General features: G+C 51.1%; 1 protein-coding gene across 1 annotated transcript in view; it reads left to right on the forward strand.

Annotated features, from left to right (window-relative positions):
• LOC146021087 (uncharacterized) overlaps window positions 1-22509 on the forward strand; it is a 40988-nt gene that overhangs the window by 15291 nt on the left and 3188 nt on the right. Inside the window, exon 2 of the mRNA XM_083154887.1 lies at window positions 12777-12950. Within this exon, the coding sequence (XP_083011013.1) occupies window positions 12777-12950 (174 nt within the window). The remainder of the gene's footprint in view (window positions 1-12776; window positions 12951-22509) is intronic.

The raw sequence follows: 22509 nt of genomic DNA on the forward strand, positions 1-22509 counted from the left end.
CTCTATGCGCGGCACCGCGACACCTGGATCGAAAGCAGAAATAGACTAGGCAGTCAAGTCGATGTCTGCTTCGACCTCCAGATCAAATGCAGTGCCATCCCCCCTCCCTCCCTCCCTCCCCCCGCTCGCCATCTTTCCCTCCCTCCGGTTCAATATCGGCACCCGCCGGGTCCTGGTGGCCGTCAATATCGAATCTGTATCGATTCCCACAGGTGTAACTTTTCTAAAGCTGGCAATCAGGGAGGATTTGTAACAAATCATTACAAGAGAAGATTTGATTGCTCATTAAGACCATGCAGGGCTAATGTGTCTAGTCTTAATATCCAGCGAGCCTCACAATGTAACCCTCGGTTTCCCCCACGGATTGAATCTGGAATGTGATCTATCATTCTGTAAGGAATGGTAGATAGACTGTGGTGAGCTGTCACAAAATGACGAGCTACCGGTTGGTCGCTCGTTCCAGCCTGTAAAGCTTTTCTAATAGAGCTGCGGTGGGCTGCCATTCTGGCCTTAAAGGGGCATTCAGTCTTACCAATATAAGATAGCCCGCAAGGGCAAATTATTTGGTAGACTGTAAATTTCGAGGAGCATGTTGGGCTATGTCTTATATTAAATACTTTAACGGTTTTTGGATGTTTAAACGTAGCGCCGGGTATCACATAGCTACAAGACGCACAAGTACATCTCACGCATCCTCTTGGAGAGGGGATGCATTGGAAATTGTCCACCACTACTTCTGATTTAACTAGGATGTCACGCAAGTTTGTTGACCATCTATAACAAGGTCTTAAAGGCATAGACTGAAATTTCAAATCGCTATAAGATTGTATTAACGGCCATCTCTTGTGTGCTGCCTTTTTGATCTTAGGACTCATCGCAGTGTAGGTAGTGACCCACGGTATTACTGCTTTATCATCGTTCTGTTTATTTTTATGTGCGAATAAGTCAGCCCTATTCAGTTTTGATGCCCTATCTTTAGCAGCAACCAATTCTTGCATAGGATACCCTCTTTTGGAGAAACTTATTCAACATTTCGTCCATTTGCTGTAATGCCACCAAAGGATCTGATATGATCCTTTTGATCCTTACAAACTGTGAATAGGGAATGTATGTAAATTTAATGGGTCCTATTTCACTGTTGTGGGCCACAATAAATTCACACATGTCATTGGGGTCTCCTTTCCAAAATAGCATGATGTCGTCAATATAACAAAAATAATAGAAAATTCTGCCAGAAATCAATGGGTTCAAATTGTAACATAAAAATATTAGCATATGAAAGGGCTACCACCGCCCCCATAGCACACCCGTTGACCTGTAAATAAAAAGTGTTGTTATAAATAAATTTCTGGCGAGTATCAGCTGTATCAACTAATAATCAACAACATCATCACTGCTGGCAGTATTCTCCTTTAAGCGCTTCCTCGCCGACAATCCCAACTCGTGTGGGATCGCCGTGTAAAGGCAACAGACATCAATAACAAAAATGCGGACATCATTTTCAAGAGCAGGAATAACAGGTAGCAAAGAGGTAGTGTCAAAATAGAAATCTATCATGCTTTCTAATAAATGGTTGTAGGACACTATCTAAATATACTGAGGCCAGTTGCAAAACTGGCAGATATAATGGGTCTGCCAGGGGGGATCCACTAGGGATTTATGTATTTTTGGAATACAATAAAATATCAGAGCCACGGGATGTATCAGTGTTTTTTTTCCCCTTGGCCTTCCTCGCACCCTGACCACCTCTTCTGGTGTAGTGGCGTGTCCGCTGGTGCGGGCACGGGTCGCTGCTGTGTAGAGGTCTAGATTTATCTGTGGGATTACTGGATACGTCGCTACTTGAAAACTGAATTTCAGTTGACGATTTATGTGATTGCGATATCCGTTTGTTCCTTTTGCGGAAAAAAGTTTTTTGTGGACTGCTGGTTTGGGGTGTTGTCCACTGATAAATTGAATTTGTTTCGTAATCAAAGTCAACCTTTGCTTTTTTGTCCTTTTTAAACCTTATAGGATCTCGTTTATGGATCTACAATTGATCATTTGATTTCCCGTACCAGTTGACACTAGTGTCGGCAATCAGACTTGATTTATGTAAAACCAGAACAAAGAAATGGCAGAGCGCAAATCTATTCTAGAAAAATTCCTAAGCTGCTGCTGACCTTAACAAGGGGATACTCCACCCCTTGAATTACAGAAAAAGACAAGAAAAGAATAAAGACAGCGCTGATTCGGAATATAATTATTACAATTTATTACAAAATAATAACAATAGTTTCATACACAAATCACAGGCCGATAATGATCATAAAAAATATGAATATATAAAATAATTACAAATATAAATCACGCTATCCAAATCAATATGAGGTAATGCACCAGTTAGTAAAGCATGGCAGGAAAAACAGCTGTTATACAGTGCCGGTGCAAGGCACCGGAGCGCTCCAGACGGGAAGGGGGGTGGGCGCCCCAGCGCTCACACGCTCCATGTGAGGGGGGGTGGGTGAAGCGGCGGCGGGAGATGTGTCTTGCGGCGGCAGGAGAATGATGCATCGCTCCACGGGGGCGGGGGAAGAGAGAGAGAGACTGGAGCAGCGTCTCGCTCCACGAGGGGAGGGGAGGTGATCGGGCGGCGGCGGGAGATGGGGGGACTGGGGAAAGAGAGAGGGAGCCGCTCACCTGATCCGGGGGAGGGGGGGCTGCTAAAGCGTCTAAATCCAGACTCCCTGCAAACTGCTAAGAAGGGGGCATCTAAATTTAGACGCTAAAGCGTCTGAATTTAGTTGGGTATAGGGGTACATAGGGGTGCACTGTGCAAAACACTCTTAAACCTGTTCACAATGACACTAATCGACGTAACAGCTGTCGACCTTGTTAATTCCACTATCCACGTGACCCCGAAGCGTCCGACCGACCGTCCTTTTCATACCCCCACTATCCACGTCGGCGTGGAGTTGACTTTCTAAAGTGTGGCGAGCGCAGCGAGTCCCACGAGGGGACGCGGATTACTTCACAGGTATACGCGTCCCCTCGTAGGGCTCGCTGTGCTCGCCTCGCTGCGCTCGCCACACTTTATAAAGTCAACTTCACGCCGACGTGGATAGTGGGGGTATGAAAAGGTCGGTCGGACGCATAGCGCTCGCCACGCTTCGGGGTGGCGTGGATAGTGGAATTAACAAGGTCAACAGCTGTTACGTCGACTAGTGTCATTGTGAACAGGTTTAAGAGTGTTTTGCACAGTGCACCCCTATGTACCCCTATACCCAACTAAATTCAGACGCTTTAGCGTCTAAACTTAGATGCCCCCTTCTTAGCGGTTTGCAGGGAGCTTGGATTTAGACGCTAAAGCGTCTAAATTTTAGCGTCTACATCTGGGACACCCCCTTTGATAGAGGTGTGCCGGGGTGTCTAGTTTAGAAGCCCCGTACGTTAGCGGTGTGCCGGGGTGTCCAGTTTACATGCCCCCGTTGTCAGCGGTGTGCAGGACTTTCTATTTCACTGTGGAACTACAAGTACCACAATGCAGCTTAATTGGTTAGTGGCTCAAACGTTAGTAGCATGCATGCTTATCAAATTTTTGTAAAAGAATATAGGCTCAAGCGATGGTTTGAAAAAGCAGCCAACCCGAATTGTGGCGAGCGCAGCGAGCCGGCAAGGGGCGGCAGTACGCATCCTCCGACCTTTTCATACCCCTACTATCCACGTCGGCGTGGAGTAGATTTTAGATAGTGTGGCGAGCGCAGCGAGTCCCGCGAGGGGACGTGGAATACGAGCCCGAAGCATGGCGAGCGCAGCGAGCCCCACGAGGGGACGCGGAATACATGTAAAGTAATCCGTGTCCGCTCGCCCCGCTTCGGGCTCGGTGGCTCGCTGCACTCGCCACACTATCTAAAATCAACTCCACGCCGACGTGGATAGTGGGGGTATGAAAAGGTCGGAGGACGCGTACTGCCTCCCCTAACGGGCTCGCTGCGCTCGTCACGCTTCGGGTTGGTGTTGATAGTGGGGGTGGCGTTGACAATGAGGGTGCATTTAACATTGTAAGCACCCATTAGGGTGCTTGTACAATTAAAAATCGCATAAAATCGCATAATGCACCGCATGCCGCTATATTGCATGCGATGCGATTGCATAAGATGCACTGCGATCAAAATCGGGGGAGCCGTGCTAGGAAACAAGTACCTATATATATATATTCCGGTACTTGTGTAGTTTCACGGCGCCACCGCGCGCACAGTCTGTGTTTGAAACTTGGCAGCTTGCCAGACTCTGTGTTTAACTGTGCGCGTGCTGCTCTAGCTGTTCTCAGCGCAGCGTGTGCCTGCTTTCCATATGTAATCTACGTTATCAGCGTAGCGCTGGGCATGTGGTCATTGTGGTACTTGTAGTTCCACCAGTAGCGTAAGTTTATCCCAGTTGCCCAGAGGCAAGATAAGTATTGGTTCCCCCCCAAATAGCTCAATCAGTAAGGTGTCTGTCTCCAGTATGGTCATGGGATCTAATACAGGGTGTGACACTTGCAAAAATGCTGTTAAAAGGGGGAGTCAGCAACATTAGCAATATCAACTGCTTTAAATTAACTGATTCAAACTTGAAGGGGAGGAGAGGTGCCCCCTTGGGTGCAGGAGCCCGGAAGCAGATGACTCCATTGCCTCCCAGAGTTCTGCCTCTGAGTTCCACAGTGAAATAGACAGTCCTGCACACCGCTGACAACGAGGGCATGTAAACTGGACACCCCAGCACACCGCTAACATACAGGGCTTCTAAACTAGACACCCCGGCACACCGCTATCAAAGGGGGTGTCCCAAATGTAGACGCTAAAATTTAGACGCTTTAGCCCCTAAGCGCGGCGAGCGCAGCTGTAAGTGTCCGACCGACCTTTTGATACCCCCACTATCCACGTCGGCGCGGAGTCGACTTTCTAAAGTGTGGCGAGCGCAGCGAGCCACCGAGCCCGAAGCGTGGCGAGCGCAGCGAGCCCTACGAGGGGACGCGTTTACCTGGGAAGTAATACGCGTCCCCTCGCATGACTCGCTGCGTTCGCCACACTTTAAAAAAACAACTCCAAGCCGACGTGGATAGTGGGGGTATGAAAAGGTCGGTCGGTCGGACGCGTACCGCGTCCCCTAGTGGGTAAACACAGAGTCTGGCAAGCTGCCAAGTTTCAAACACAGACTGTGCGCAGGGTGGCGCCGTGAAACTACACAAGTACCTATATTCCTTTCATCATCCAAGCCTGGCCAGTCACCCTCTATCTTCATCACCCCAGCCTCACTAGTCACCCTCTATCTTCATCACCCCAGAATCGCCAGTCACCCTCTATCTTTATCACCCCAGCCTCATCAGTCACCCTCTATCTTCATCACCCCAGCCTCCCCAGTCACCCTCTATCTTTATCACCCCAGCCTCATCAGTCACCCTCTATCTTCATCACCCCAGCCTCACCAGTCACCCTCTATATTCATCACCCCAGAATCGCCAGTCTCCCTCTATCTGTATCACCCCAGCCTCACCAGTCACCCTCTATCTTCATCACCCCAGCCTCACCAGTCACCCTCTATCTTCATCACCCCAGCCTTGCCAGTCACCCTCTATCTTCTTCACCCCAGCCTCCACAGTCACCCTCTATCTTCGTCACCCCAGCCTCACCAGTCACCCTCTATCTTCATCACCCCAGCCTTGCCAGTCACCCTCTATCTTCTTCACCCCAGCCTCCACAGTCACCCTCTATCTTCATCACCCCAGTCTCCCCAGTCACCCTCTATCTTCATCACCCCAGCCTCCACAGTCACCCTCTATCTTCATCACCCCAGCCTCCACAGTCACCCTCTATCTTCATCACCCCAGTCTCCCCAGTCACCCTCTATCTTCATCACCCCAGCCTCCACAGTCACCCTCTATCTTCATCACCCCAGTCTCCACAGTTACCCTCTATCTTCATCACCCCAGCCTCACCAGTCACCCTCTATCTTCATCACCCCAGCCTTGCCAGTCACCCTCTATCTTCTTCACCCCAGCCTCCACAGTCACCCTCTATCTTCGTCACCCCAGCCTCACCAGTCACCCTCTATCTTCATCACCCCAGCCTTGCCAGTCACCCTCTATCTTCTTCACCCCAGCCTCCACAGTCACCCTCTATCTTCATCACCCCAGTCTCCCCAGTCACCCTCTATCTTCATCACCCCAGCCTCCACAGTCACCCTCTATCTTCATCACCCCAGCCTCCACAGTCACCCTCTATCTTCATCACCCCAGTCTCCCCAGTCACCCTCTATCTTCATCACCCCAGCCTCCACAGTCACCCTCTATCTTCATCACCCCAGTCTCCACAGTTACCCTCTATCTTCATCACCCCAGCCTCCACAGTTACCCTCTATCTTCATCACCCCAGCCTCCACAGTCACCCTCTATCTTCATCACCACAGCCTCACCAATCGTCCTCTATCTCCATCAGCCCAGCCTCACCAGTCACCCTCTATCTCCATCACCCCAGCCTCGCCAGTCACCCTCTATCTCCATCACCCCAGCCTCCCCAGTCACCCTCTATCTTCATCACCCCAGCCTCCCCAGTCACCTGCTATGTCCCTGACACCCCAGCCTCCCCAGTCACCCTCTATCTCCATCACCCCAGCCTCCCTCTATCTCCATCACCCTAGCCTCCCCAGTCACCCTCTATCTCCATCACCCCAGCCTCACCAGTCACCCGCTATGTCCCTGACACCCCAGCCTCGCCAGTCACCCGCTATGTCCCTGACACCCCAGCCTCCCCAGTCACCCTCTATCTCCATCAGCCCAGCTTCCCCAGTCACCTTCTATCTTCATCACCCCAGCCTCACCAGTCACCCCCTATCTTCATCACCCCAGCCTCACCAATCGTCCTCTATCTCCATCAGCCCAGCCTCCCCAGTCACCCTCTATCTCCATCACCCCAGCCTCGCCAGTCACCCTCTATCTCCATCACCCCAGCCTCCCCAGTCACCCTCTATCTCCATCACCCCAGCCTCCCTCTATCTCCATCACCCCAGCCTCCCCAGTCACCCTCTATCTCCATCACCCCAGCCTCACCAGTCACCCGCTATGTCCCTGACACCCCAGCCTCGCCAGTCACCCGCTATGTCCCTGACACCCCAGCCTCACCAATCGTCCTCTATCTCCATCAGCCCAGCCTCCCCAGTCACCCTCTATCTTCATCACCCCAGCCTCACCAATCGTCCTCTATCTCCATCAGCCCAGCCTCCCCAGTCACCCTCTATCTCCATCACCCCAGCCTCGCCAGTCACCCTCTATCTTCATCACCCCAGCCTCACCAGTCACCCTCTATATTCATCACCCCAGAATCGCCAGTCTCCCTCTATCTGTATCACCCCAGCCTCACCAGTCACCCTCTATCTTTATCACCCCAGCCTCACCAGTCACCCTCTATCTTCATCACCCCAGCCTTGCCAGTCACCCTCTATCTTCTTCACCCCAGCCTCCACAGTCACCCTCTATCTTCGTCACCCCAGCCTCACCAGTCACCCTCTATCTTCATCACCCCAGCCTTGCCAGTCACCCTCTATCTTCATCACCCCAGCCTTGCCAGTCACCCTCTATCTTCTTCACCCCAGCCTCCACAGTCACCCTCTATCTTCGTCACCCCAGCCTCACTAGTCACCCTCTATCTTCATCACCCCAGCCTTGCCAGTCACCCTCTATCTTCTTCACCCCAGCCTCCACAGTCACCCTCTATATCCCTCTCCAGCATCATCGCCAGCCGCCACCACTCATCTGCTGGTAATACCAGGCGAGTGGACGGCTTTCCATAGCTGTTGTGGATAGCCGCAGTGTGTATGTGTTTTTATGGACAGTTTGTGTTCTCACTTTTACACAAACATTACTGTATTTAGTTTCTCTATGTAAAAAGCAATGCACTGTATATGCAAAAACATTTCAATAAAGGCATCACTGGCTTTGTTTACACGCATGACTCGCACATGCACACAGCGTACCATGCGCATGCGTGTCTGACTGATAATCGGTCAGTCTGCAAATTCACAGATCAACCGTATGGATCTGAATCAGCCCCATTAGGTAGGGTAGCTACTAGCCTCTTTTACATAGCATGAAATAGCGCTATTTAGGCCAGATCCCCTAGCACCCTGTAGTACAGACCCCCTAGCACCCTGTAGTACAGCCCCCCTAGCACCCTGTAGTACAGACCCCCTAGCACCCTGTAGTACAGACCCCCTAGCACCCTGTAGTACAGACCCCCTAGCACCCTGTAGTACAGACCCCCTAGCACCCTGTAGTACAGACCCCCTAGCACCCTGTAGTACAGACCCCCTAGCACCCTGTAATACAGCCCCCCTAGCACCCTGTAGTACAGACCTCCTAGCACCCTGTAGTACAGACCTCCTAGCACCCTGTAGTACAGACCCCCTAGCACCCTGTAGTACAGACCCCCTAGCACCCTGTAGTACAGACCCCCTAGCACCCTGTAGTACAGACCCCCTAGCACCCTGTAGTACAGACCCCCTAGCACCCTGTAATACAGCCCCCCTAGCACCCTGTAGTACAGACCTCCTAGCACCCTGTAGTACAGACCTCCTAGCACCCTGTAGTACAGACCCCCTAGCACCCTGTAGTACAGACCCCCTAGCACCCTGTAGTACAGACCCCCTAGCACCCTGTAGTACAGACCCCCTAGCACCCTGTAGTACAGACCCCCTAGCACCCTGTAGTACAGCCCCCCTAGCACCCTGTAGTACAGACCCCCTAGCACCCTGTAGTACAGATCCCCTAGCACCCTGTAGTACAGACCCCCTAGCACCCTGTAGTACAGACCCCCTAGCACCCTGTAGTACAGACCCCCTAGCACCCTGTAGTACAGACCCCCTAGCACCCTGTAGTACAGACCCCCTAGCACCCTGTAATACAGCCCCCCTAGCACCCTGTAGTACAGACCTCCTAGCACCCTGTAGTACAGACCCCCTAGCACCCTGTAGTACAGACCCCCTAGCACCCTGTAGTACAGACCCCCTAGCACCCTGTAGTACAGACCCCCTAGCACCCTGTAGTACAGACCCCCAACACCCTGTAGTACAGACCCTCCTAGCACCCTGTAGTACAGACCCCCTAGCACCCTGTAGTACAGACCCCCTAGCACCCTGTAATACAGCCCCCCTAGCACCCTGTAGTACAGACCCTCCTAGCACCCTGTAGTACAGACCCCCTAGCACCCTGTAGTACAGACCCCCAACACCCTGTAGTACAGACCCTCCTAGCACCCTGTAGTACAGACCCCCTAGCACCCTGTAGTACAGACCCCCTAGCACCCTGTAGTACAGAGCCCCTAGCACCCTGTAGTACAGACCCCCTAGCACCCTGTAGTACAGCCCCCCTAGCACCCTGTAGTACAGACCCCCTAGCACCCTGTAGTACAGATCCCCTAGCACCCTGTAGTACAGACCCCCTAGCACCCTGTAGTACAGACCCCCTAGCACCCTGTAGTACAGACCCCCTAGCACCCTGTAGTACAGACCCCCTAGCACCCTGTAGTACAGACCCCCTAGCACCCTGTAATACAGCCCCCCTAGCACCCTGTAGTACAGACCTCCTAGCACCCTGTAGTACAGACCCCCTAGCACCCTGTAGTACAGACCCCCTAGCACCCTGTAGTACAGACCCCCTAGCACCCTGTAGTACAGACCCCCTAGCACCCTGTAGTACAGACCCCCTAGCACCCTGTAGTACAGACCCCCAACACCCTGTAGTACAGACCCTCCTAGCACCCTGTAGTACAGACCCCCTAGCACCCTGTAGTACAGACCCCCTAGCACCCTGTAATACAGCCCCCCTAGCACCCTGTAGTACAGACCCTCCTAGCACCCTGTAGTACAGACCCCCTAGCACCCTGTAGTACAGACCCCCAACACCCTGTAGTACAGACCCTCCTAGCACCCTGTAGTACAGACCCCCTAGCACCCTGTAGTACAGACCCCCTAGCACCCTGTAGTACAGACCCCCTAGCACCCTGTAGTACAGACCCCCTAGCACCCTGTAGTACAGACCCCCTAGCACCCTGTAGTACAGCCCCCCTAGCACCCTGTAGTACAGACCCCCTAGCACCCTGTAGTACAGATCCCCTAGCACCCTGTAGTACAGACCCCCTAGCACCCTGTAGTACAGACCCCCTAGCACCCTGTAGTACAGACCCCCTAGCACCCTGTAGTACAGACCCCCTAGCACCCTGTAGTACAGACCCCCTAGCACCCTGTAATACAGCCCCCCTAGCACCCTGTAGTACAGACCTCCTAGCACCCTGTAGTACAGACCCCCTAGCACCCTGTAGTACAGACCCCCTAGCACCCTGTAGTACAGACCCCCTAGCACCCTGTAGTACAGACCCCCTAGCACCCTCTAGTACAGACCCCCTAGCACCCTGTAGTACAGACCCCCAACACCCTGTAGTACAGACCCTCCTAGCACCCTGTAGTACAGACCCCCTAGCACCCTGTAGTACAGACCCCCTAGCACCCTGTAATACAGCCCCCCTAGCACCCTGTAGTACAGACCCTCCTAGCACCCTGTAGTACAGACCCCCTAGCACCCTGTAGTACAGACCCCCAACACCCTGTAGTACAGACCCTCCTAGCACCCTGTAGTACAGACCCCCTAGCACCCTGTAGTACAGACCCCCTAGCACCCTGTAGTACAGACCCCCTAGCACCCTGTAGTACAGACCCCCTAGCACCCTGTAGTACAGCCCCCCTAGCACCCTGTAGTACAGACCCCCTAGCACCCTGTAGTACAGATCCCCTAGCACCCTGAAGTACAGACCCCCTAGCACCCTGTAGTACAGACCCCCTAGCACCCTGTAGTACAGACCCCCTAGCACCCTGTAGTACAGACCCCCTAGCACCCTGTAGTACAGACCCCCTAGCACCCTGTAATACAGCCCCCCTAGCACCCTGTAGTACAGACCTCCTAGCACCCTGTAGTACAGACCCCCTAGCACCCTGTAGTACAGACCCCCTAGCACCCTGTAGTACAGACCCCCTAGCACCCTGTAGTACAGACCCCCTAGCACCCTGTAGTACAGACCACCTAGCACCCTGTAGTACAGACCCCCTAGCACCCTGTAGTACAGACCCCAACACCCTGTAGTACAGACCCTCCTAGCACCCTGTAGTACAGACCCCCTAGCACCCTGTAGTACAGACCCCCTAGCACCCTGTAATACAGCCCCCCTAGCACCCTGTAGTACAGACCCTCCTAGCACCCTGTAGTACAGACCCCCTAGCACCCTGTAGTACAGACCCCCTAGCACCCTGTAGTACAGACCCCCTAGCACCCTGTAGTACAGACCCCCTAGCACCCTGTAGTACAGACCCCCTAGCACCCTGTAATACAGCCCCCCTAGCACCCTGTAGTACAGACCTCCTAGCACCCTGTAGTACAGACCCCCTAGCACCCTGTAGTACAGACCCCCTAGCACCCTGTAGTACAGACCCCCTAGCACCCTGTAGTACAGACCCCCTAGCACCCTGTAGTACAGACCCCCTAGCACCCTGTAGTACAGACCCCCTAGCACCCTGTAATACAGCCCCCCTAGCACCCTGTAGTACAGACCTCCTAGCACCCTGTAGTACAGACCCCCTAGCATCCTGTAGTACAGACCCCCTAGCACCCTGTAGTACAGACCCCCTAGCACCCTGTAGTACAGACCTCCTAGCACCCTGTAGTACAGACCCCCTAGCACCCTGTAGTACAGACCCCCTAGCACCCTGTAGTACAGACCCCCTAGCACCCTGTAGTACAGACCCCCTAGCACCCTGTAGTACAGACCCCCTAGCACCCTGCAGTACAGACCCCCTAGCACCCTGCAGTACAGACCCCCTAGCACCCTGTAGTACAGACCCCCTAGCACCCTGTAGTACAGACCCCCTAGCACCCTGTAGTACAGACCCCCTAGCACCCTGTAGTACAGACCCCCTAGCACCCTGCAGTACAGACCCCCTAGCACCCTGTAGTACAGACCCCCTAGCACCCTGCAGTACAGACCCCCTAGCACCCTGCAGTACAGACCCCCTAGCACCCTGTAGTACAGACCCCCTAGCACCCTGTAGTACAGACCCCCTAGCACCCTGTAGTACAGACCCCCTAGCACCCTGTAGTACAGACCCCCTAGCACCCTGTAGTACAGACCCCCTAGCACCCTGTAGTACAGACCCCCTAGCACCCTGCAGTACAGACCCCCTAGCACCCTGCAGTACAGACCCCCTAGCACCCTGCAGTACAGACCCCCTAGCACCCTGTAGTACAGCCCCCCTAGCACCCTGTAGTACAGACCCCCTAGCACCCTGTAGTACAGACCCCCTAGCACCCTGTAGTACAGACCCCCAACACCCTGTAGTACAGACCCCCTAGCACCCTGCAGTACAGACCCCCTAGCACCCTGCAGTACAGACCCCCTAGCACCCTGCAGTACAGACCCCCTAGCACCCTGTAGTACAGCCCCCCTAGCACCCTGTAGTACAGACCCCCTAGCACCCTGTAGTACAGACCCCCCAACACCCTGTAGTACAGACCCCCTAGCACCCTGTAGTACAGCCAATCAGATGCAAAATCTGACGCGCGCGACTCCCAGGAAGTTGCTGGGGAATTGAAGGGAAATCTGATGCAATGTGAAGCTTCAGACAAACTGCACTAGTGATTGGTCACCTTTAGTCCAGGTAACCTCTGACCTGCCACTATCTTTACTGATAACCAGACTGAACTTGAAAATGTTATTCAGCCATCACACACCGTGTCCTCCTATACCAGTGACAGCGCATTCAGAGCGTTGGAAGGGGTCTTACTTGGTGGACCGTGGTACCCGCACAACAGCCGCACTACAGCCACACTACAGTCTGCTTCTCTGGGGACTCCAGTCTAGATCTGGGTTCAGCACCGGTGCTAAGAGAACAAGGTGAGAATTTCTGATTAACACACTGGTTCCAGGTTACACAGTGCCCGAGGTTACATAGCAGCAATATCTCCCATACGGGCAGGGCCACCACCAGGGGGGTGCTATGGGAACAGCTGTCCCAGGGACGAATGCTTTGAAAGAGGGTAGAGCCCGGGCCACTCTGTCCCCGCAGCCCGCAAGGCCACCAGCACCCCCCCTTGACTACACAGCGGCACCCGTGGCCCCGTCTGGCCACAATCCGCCGCACCATCACGTGCTGCCCGCCGCCTGGGGACACTCAAACAGGCAGTGCAGTGGGTAGCAGGCTAGCCGGGAGCCCCCACCGTGCGACGTGAATGATGTCACGCAGCTCATGCCAGATTTATTTGTGTGAGGAGGAGGTGCCTCCATATTTGTGTGAGGAGGAGGTGCCACCATATGTGTGTGAGGAGGAGGTGCCTCCATATTTGTGTGAGGAGGAGGTGCCGCCATATTTGTGTGAGGAGGAGGTGCCGCCATATTTGTGTGAGGAGGAGGTGCCTCCATATTTGTGTGAGGAGGAGGTGCCTCCATATTTGTGTGAGGAGGAGGTGCCTCCATATTTGTGTGAGGAGGAGGTGCCGCCATATTTGTGTGAGGAGGAGGTGCCTCCATATTTGTGTGAGGAGGAGGTGCCTCCATATTTGTGTGAGGAGGAGGTGCCGCCATATTTCTGTGAGGAGCGTTGCAGCAGGGAACAGCGTGTGGATGCCCCTCACATGCTAAAGGTACAGTAACTAATTTATTATTGTGATAGACACCAGGGACTGGGAGAGGGGAGGGGGGTTTGGGGCATCTCTCTGCAGCTACTGTCTGTGTGTGTGTGTGTGTGCGGGTGTGTGTGTGTGCGTGTGTGTGTGTGTGTGTGTGTGTGCAGCCTGCCGGCTCTAGCAGCAAGGCTGTTATAAATGTTAAGTGAACCCCCAAAACAAAAAACATTATTTCAAGTGTTTTTGTTTTATAACAATAGGGGGGTGCTGCCTATTTTGACAGTCCTGAGCCCCACAATTTCTGATGGCAGCCCTGCGTACGGAAACACTCCTATTGCTGGGAATCCACATTTATAGCCAATATTTATAACACAATTAAAGTATTTCACACTCAATCATCAGAATCTATACACTTTTCCGGCGGAGGGTGGTGGGGAGGGTATTGAATCACCCCCTAAATGCATATAGCAATGGCAATGAGCATAAAATCCTCTCCTTGGCAATGAGCATAACCCCCCCATGCCAATGAGCATGTAATCCCCCATGGCAACAAGCATGAAATATCCTGTGGCCTCAAGCATGAAATCCCTGGCATCAAAAATGTAACTCCTTGCAAAAAGCATGTAAGTGGCATTTATGTTGAATAATATGTAATAGGCATTATGGTGTGTGGCATAATGTGTAATGGACATTGCGGCATATGGTATAATAAGTAATTGTCCAGTGTGGCATAATATGTAATGGGCATTATGGTGTGGGGTATAATGTGTAATGAGCATCACGATGTGTGGTATAATGTGTAATAGGCATCATGGTGTGTGGCATAATGTGTTATGGGCATTACTATGTATGGTAGATATCAGTGGTTCTCAATCTCTTCCTTAAGTACCCCCAACAGTTCAAATTTTCTAGGTCACTCAGCAGGTGCACAGGTGCACTCATTACTGACTGACACATTTTAAAATATTCACAGGTGGAGCTAATTATTTCACTTGCGATTATGTGTGGAGACCTGGAAAACATGGACTGTTGGTGGTACTTGAGGACGAGGTTGAGAACCACTGGTTCTATCTATATATATATATATATATATATATATATATATATATATATATATATATATATATATATATATATATATAACAAGCATTACATATGGTGTGTGGCACAGCTCGACCTATGTAACCCATTGCACAAAAACCCAGGTCCGAAAACCCAGGTCCGACCCGGGATTAACCCTTCTTTTAACCCGGGCTGGAAAGCCGGGTTGCTAGACCTGGGTAATTTGAAAAGGCCCTTTCACACCGAACACTACACATAAACAGAAGCGCACGCAGGGGGGGTTACTGAGTACCCAGAAACCCCCCCAGGAGTCTAAGGTCCCGAGTCTGAAAGCAGAGGGTCTCCTCTTTCCATAGGTACAAGAATTTAAAAAAATCGGCCCTTGGGAACCAGAGATATCTGACTTCAAAGTAGTCCCCCTCCAAGCCTGTTAATTGCTCTTCCCAGTCAGATATTTCAGATTCTGTCTGATATAGAGTTTTTCTGAGGGTATATTCCAAAAGCTGGGATTCTCCTTCTTTGAAGGACACTAGTAGCTTGTCTCTACTGTTCCCAGAACCAGAGATATCAGCCTTCCAGCAGCTGGTTACTGCTCCAGCTCCACACACCTGGTATGTAGTTTTATATACTCGTTGGCAGATTGCTGTGCCTCCTGAACTCTGATCCCCCAGTCCCCAATGCCATTTGGTAGGTGGGATTCTCTAGTTTTTAATTCCATTAAAATCTAAGAAATGTATTTCCGGGAACTGGAGATATCTGCAGTCAAGCAAGCTGTCCTCCCACCAGAAAATTATGTATAATAAGCCCACTCCACTATACCCCCCTCCTCTGCGTATTAAACATCCTCTACCACCCTGGAAGTTATGTATCAGGGCCCCTTCATTCAGCCCAGTGCTCCCTTCTCCCACCCCATCTCCCACCATCTGTGCAGTAAATGGGTAATTAGGGGAAATCACTGATCCAGGCCCTACATGCTGAGCGGTTGATATAATACCCCCTACCACCCGCAGGACATCAAAGCTGGAGGATAGCATACATTGCTATGCCCAGGGGTCTACACTGCTGTTGATGCCCCTATATGTATATATATGTATGTATATATGTATATATATTTTATTATTATTATTTATATACATTTGGTCTATCTATAATACTTTAACTGACCCGGCATATACTGGGTCACCTAAGTGTCCATCTCCGTGCTTTGCTCCGCCCCTCTGGAAACCCCCTTGGAAAATCCTGCGTTTGCCCCTGTAACTGATATGATTTCTGTCATATTTATTGTTTTCAGCCTCATGTTGTTTACAGGAACCTTCCAACCCCTGATAGCGAAGTCTGTCCAAGCCAAGTGGAGACTCAGGAATGTCTACACCACACCTGTTTGGGGTGTGGCAGAAGTTGCTAGTACTGAATTCAGTAAGGCCAACCAAACTGCCAGCTGCAGGGGAGAATCCATGCCCAGGAGTCCAATGCACAGCTGGGGATGTCTGTGTCATTGCTAGCAAGGATTGCAAGAGGAGACATAGCCTATAGTGTGTTCACAGACTACTGGGGCAGGGACATCTGTGTGCCTGAAGTTTGCAGCCTCCTGGGAGAAGAACCAGAACCAGACCCCTTGCAGCAGCTGATGTGGCAGGTGGTACCCTGCCAGATGCCAAGTATAGGGAAAAGTTGATAGAGGGACAGCAAAGTCCATTGTCTGACACCCTGCACCCATACCAAACCTGTTTTGCAGGAAGGTCAGGGAAAATTCACCTAGTTGCCCACCAGGAAGAGTCAGGTCACCAAACCCCTCCTGAGACAGCCAGCATGCAGCGACACACTGGGGATGTTACAGGTGCCAAGGTGGGTGAGATGCAGAGCATAGGGGTGGTACAAGAGTCCAGGAGTACATGGGCCACACCCATGGTGCTTGTCCTAACATGGGAACCAGTGGCGTAACTACTGTAAGGCAGCCCCAGCAGCCGCTTGGGGGAGCAAGCAGTAGCGGGGTCTGTGTGGGCGCCAGCACCATCTCGACCCACTGACATGCTGCTGCCTGGCGCTGCCCACTGACTGAGCACTGGAGGCAAGTCAGCCGCAGCACGGTTGGGGCCATGGCAGAGATGACAGATTCCCCCACTGATTCAATTGACTGTAAAAAGAGCTGGCTATTGGCTACTGTGTACAGGATGGGCGGGCGGATGGGCATGCTAGGGCAGCCTGGTATACGTTGGAGCCATGGGAAGCAGCAGTGTCTGCTGGACTCTCTTCCTCTCTCCTGCTTCAGCTTCTCCGTTATGATGTCATCACGTCACACACTGGGGAAACGCTGGAGAGGAGCCCGGATGGGGGAGCCACAAACTTTTTGGCAGGGGGGAGCAAAATTTATAGTTACGCCACTGATGGGAACTGTGGCAGTCCATCTCAGCAGGGAGACCACTGCTACCCATCCCGGCAAGGTACTGAAAATTGTCAGGGTACGTTATCAGACCTTGCATCTTGTCTGTTGCAATCCAATCTGTCAGGAGCTTGTACTAGACACTTAAAAGGAGAGTGGAATCTTCCTTTCATGTACAAAGATCAATTACTTAGGGACATTCATTAGTGTCCAGCATGAAGCTGGTTAAAAACTCTGGAGGGTGGGAGGGATGAGAGGAGCAGCAATGAGCTATATCTACCCTTCTCCCACCATAATGTGTGTCCATTTCTTGGGGAAAGCAGCTATTCATGCAGGGAATGTACCAATCTTCTTCATCTGCGAAATTCCCCGACAAACAGTTTGCTGGTACTTGGAGTATTTTTATTCCTTTTTATTTTGTTTGAGTTTTTATTCCACTGTGTGTATTTTTAAAATATATTTAATAATCTTTGTAACAAATTTTTGTAACTAAAGCTCTTAAGCCGTCTATACATTTATTTGGCTTGAACCTTAACATACACTTTAAGCTAGCTTAACTAAAGAATAACTGACGCTGACACAATAAAGACACAGACACCATAACAATTAGATTTAAAGGTCATATAGTATTTATTATGTGGTATGACCCTTCTTCGTAAAGGGCTGGCAATAAGGCGCCACGGATGACCAGCTCTAGTCACATCAAAAATGGCGGCGACTTAAACGCCCCAACTGACTGATATTAACATGGGGACGACTGAGACGGCCCCATCCGACTAAGGCACAACCTAACGCTGGGAAGTCTCACCACCCCTTCTCTGGCTGGTGTGGACACTCCGCTGATGAAGTGCCCACAGCGCCCCCCCGCAAAGGCAGGACACCCCGCCGTCTTTCCCAGGGGTAGTGCCTCCCAGAGCCCTCTCATGCCACAAGTGACCGCTGGACCGTGACGCCCTACCACCCCAGTTCTGGAAATGGTAAATGTACCAAAGAATGGACTATAAATTGAGATGCCGAAGGCAAGGGAGGGTGGGAGGGGCTGAAATACTTCTGCAAGAGGAAGTACTTCCTGTAAGGACCTGCCTATATACCCCTCTCCTAAGATCACGCCCCTAAGCTCTCCCATGGGCTAACCACAAAACTGAAACTAACTTAGTCAACTAGCAGTCATTAACTCTTTCCTGCCAACCCAAAAAATGTAAGCCTCTTAAGTACGCTCTGGCTTAGGCAGCCCTCGCTTAATCTAAGCCGTCTATACATTTATTTGGCTTGAACCTTAACATACACTTTAAGCTAGCTTAACTAAAGAATAACTGACGCTGACACAATAAAGACACGGACACCATAACAATTAGATTTAAAGGTCATATAGTATTTATTATGTGGTATGACCCTTCTTCGTAAAGGGCTGGCAATAAGGCGCCACGGATGACCAGCTCTAGTCACATCAAAAATGGCGGCGACTTAAACGCCCCAACTGACTGATATTAACATGGGGACGACTGAGACGGCCCCATCCGACTAAGGCACAACCTAACGCTGGGAAGTCTCACCACCCCTTCTCTGGCTGGTGTGGACACTCCGCTGACGAAGTGCCCACAGCGCCCCCCCCCCCCCCCCCCGCAAAGGCAGGACACCCCGCCGTCTTTCCCGGGGGTAGTGCCTCCCAGCGCCCTCTCATGCCACAAGTGACCGCTGGACCGTGACGCCCTACCGCCACCGCCAGGCTCTAAGAGCCGCTATATAGGCTCCAAGAGCCGCCGCATGCCACCCACGAAGAACTACCTAAGTGTCCGCCTCCCTAAACGAACCCGAAAACTATCCCTCAACAATAACCTCAAACCAATAAAGGGGGATCTGAAAGAAAAGGTTCCTAACCGTCAGAAATTATACATTGCATTGATTAGTACGGCAAGGTAAGTTAGTACAATGGACCCAAGTGAAGTTGAAAACTTGATAAAAAAACTCTTGTGTGTCCCGGAAGGGGGAGGTGGGCCGAATTGAAATTAATAAGGACCCACGAAGGTAAAAAATGCAAGAAAGTCCTTCACACCCCTGATTCCGGAACACTAGCTGTTCCAAAACCAGCGAGTAAACAGCATTTTTGGGTCAGCGCCACAGGCGCACTACAACTAAATCTTATATACCTTATATAATACCTAAATGCAGCGGACTTCCTTCGTCCCCATTGCCTAAATGGAAAAGTCAGGAAGCCTGCCGGCCGCTGCGCAGGTAGCTGCCCCAACAGGCAATTTCAGCACTAAATATTGCAGCGGCCGCAAGGCCTGCGGTGATGACGCCAAAAGAGGATCAGCACCGAAACCCAGGATTATATCCGGGGCCTTACTGAAAAGCTGGTAATGGATGTGAATCCCTCGAGGAGGAATTGCGCATCCCGCTTATTCGCGCATCGCCAGCCAAAGCGCCCTAGCAGGGACCCTAATAGGGGAATGGGCCTTTACTTAGAGCCGGCAGAGGGCTCACTGTAGAAAGCGGGGGCCGCGGCAGCCTTACAATCCTCGGCGAGGTGATATGCATCACCCACTCAGCGTGCATGTCGGAACCGACAACTAGCGCCTCGTGTGCAATCGGAGTCCATGTACGCGAAGCACTTTTCTTTTGCCGGAGGGGGCGTGGCCCCCTCCTTACCTGGAAAGGGCTTAACTAGCGACTCGGCTGTGGTAATCTGGCTGGTGACTTTGTCGCTGCTAGCGGAGCTGTCAGTAAAGGAAGGCCCTGAAGTGGAGGCATGTGCATTATCCAGCTCACCTGTTCCTGAAAAAGGCCCCACAGTCAGAGGCAGAGTGGAATTCCCTGCTTCGGCTGCAGCAGCGGCCCCCCGATGCACCCGGAACGGGAACGGCAGGAGTATCCGGAGTCGAAATGGGAGCCGATGGGTCGTCCGACCCCACTGCATTCCCAGCCGCACCGTGGAGATTCGGTGGCCCCGGACGATTCGAAAACAAAATAAATAAATAAATAATTGGGTCTGTAATAATCATATATTAAACTTATATAGGATAATGTCTGCCATCAAAAAATATATGTACATTAGTAGAATAAAGCAGAAAAAATACTAAAGAGGCAGTACATGGTAACTACAACAGGTGGCAGTGCTGAGCTCAGACCTGGTCTGTACTCTGCGGATCTAGTGTTCTGATGACTCCTGAGTCATGCAATTACTTAAATAGTTCATTTAGTTAACAGAGTCATACAGATCTCTGAACGAATCACTGACTCTACAGCCATAATGAGTCTGTGTCTGTACAGTATCTCTGAGCTACCATGTGTGGCACTATGAATTGTGTGTATGGAGCAGAACTATGCACTGCCATGCTCTATTCTCCCTGTATATTAGGTCACAAGCCATACCTCCCAACTTTCTCAGCATAGGATGCGGGACGATGCTTCTGCGCGCCGGAGGCGAGCCAAAATTTTCGGGGGCGTGGCCTAATTTGGGGGGCGTGGCCTATGCTCGCGGCTCTTCCACGAGGCCACGCCCCCATTTTGCCGCTATGGGGGCATGACCCAGAGGCTCTGTGAGCCTCTAGCCATGCCCCCAGCCCCCTGGCTGCGGGAATAGACGCTGTGCGCATGCGCACAGCGTTTATTCCCCGCTGTTTAGCAGCTGACGGGGGGACTCCCAACAGCCCCCCCACACCGCGGGACACTGCCGCCCGCGGGTGGGACATCGGGACAGGCCCTGACAATCGGGACTGTCCCGATAAAATCGGGACTGTTGGGAGGTATGCAAGCTGCACTCCCAATAAGCCACAGACACAGTGCTGGCTGCTGCATGTTATATACTGTATGCTGCATGTTATATACTGTATACTGCCATGCCCTATTCCCCCAGTATATTAGGTCACAAGCTGCACTCCCAATAAGCCACAGACACAGTGCTGGCTGCAGCATGTTATATACTGTAGCTCTGTTTACTCCACAAAAGATGTATGCAACTTCATTATACATAAAGTGGAGCAGTTACCCCTAGCAACCAATCAGCCTATGTCACATCCCAGACTGTGCAAGATAAATTACAGGAGCAGACCTGATACCCCTCAAACTCTCCACCCCATCTCTCTCTGAGGTCAGTTACATTGGGGCAAAGGGACAGGTTTTCCTTCTAATTACTGTATTTGAAAAGCAGAAAAAAAAAAAAAAAAATTTGAATTTGGGTATTTACTTGCATATTATGGAAGTCAAAATAGTAACCACAATGGGATTAATATTGCAGAGCTGAACAGGTCACTATCAGGGTGCTGTATATCCTTTTGCATTTCTAAAATAGAAAATAATCTGATTTATTAAACCTGTCTGATCATTCTAACAAGGCTGTAACTGCTGCCATGAGCTGGTAATAGCAATGCCTGCTCTGTGTGTAATAATCTGGTCTGGTTCATACACTTCCATGTGCTCCTCTCAGTCTCTAAACCAGTGATGGAATAATGAACCAAATGAACTAGACAAACGAATCTTCTGAACTTATCCTTTGGTTGAACTGGTCACCAACATGAACTAGATTTCCCAACAACAACAGACAGTGGACTTAGCTACAGTAAGGCTGGTCTGGAGGCTGGAGCTGCTGTACTTCTGCCAGGGAGCTGAAATATTTCTGCAAGAGGAAGTACTTCCTGAAAGGACCTGCCTATATACCCCTCTCCTAAGCTCACGCCCCGAAGCTCTCCCATGGGCTAACCACAAAACTGAAACTAACTTAGTCAACTAGCAGTCATTAACTCTTTCCTGCCAACCCAAAAAATGTAAGCCTCTTAAGTACGCTCTGGCTTAGGCAGCCCTCGCTTAATCGAAGTATTCTTGGAAATAAATAATTCATATTTCTAGTCCTGAATCTGTGTTTTTAGGATTAACGCCTATTGCGGCTTACGCTACAACCTTTTTATATTGTATTATGTGGTCAGGTGCGAGCAAAGCGTACCTTGCACAAATCGGAGGCGCTAAACCAGGCTTTGCTGGTGGCAGCATACCTTATATGGGTGAGCCGTGTGTCCAAAGTGAACCTCAAGTCACAGCTAGTGCTGTTCAGATTGACATCCAGTAGGACTGTGACACCTGGGATTGAAATCCCTGAAATTTTGTGGCTGGTCACTCTAGTTGTTGGTACAGGAGAGTGAGTGACTGTGTGGGAACCTGAACTGTGACATTGTCTTTGGTCCTATCTAGATGGTGTTGTCCGGGTTTAACATAAACCACCTGACAAGCAAATACAAATGCCTTATATTATTATTTTGTTACACTTTACACTCCTTGGGCGGGATGTTCTAAGCATTTGCGTTATAACCCACTGCACATCGCATTGATAATAATCACATATGTATTAACATATGCAATTAGTATCACAAAGGTAAGGCGATAAGAGCTGCCCTTT

Source organism: Crinia signifera, chromosome 7 (assembly GCF_055691185.1).
Source record: "Crinia signifera chromosome 7, ASM5569118v1, whole genome shotgun sequence".
NCBI lineage: Eukaryota > Metazoa > Chordata > Amphibia > Anura > Myobatrachidae > Crinia > Crinia signifera.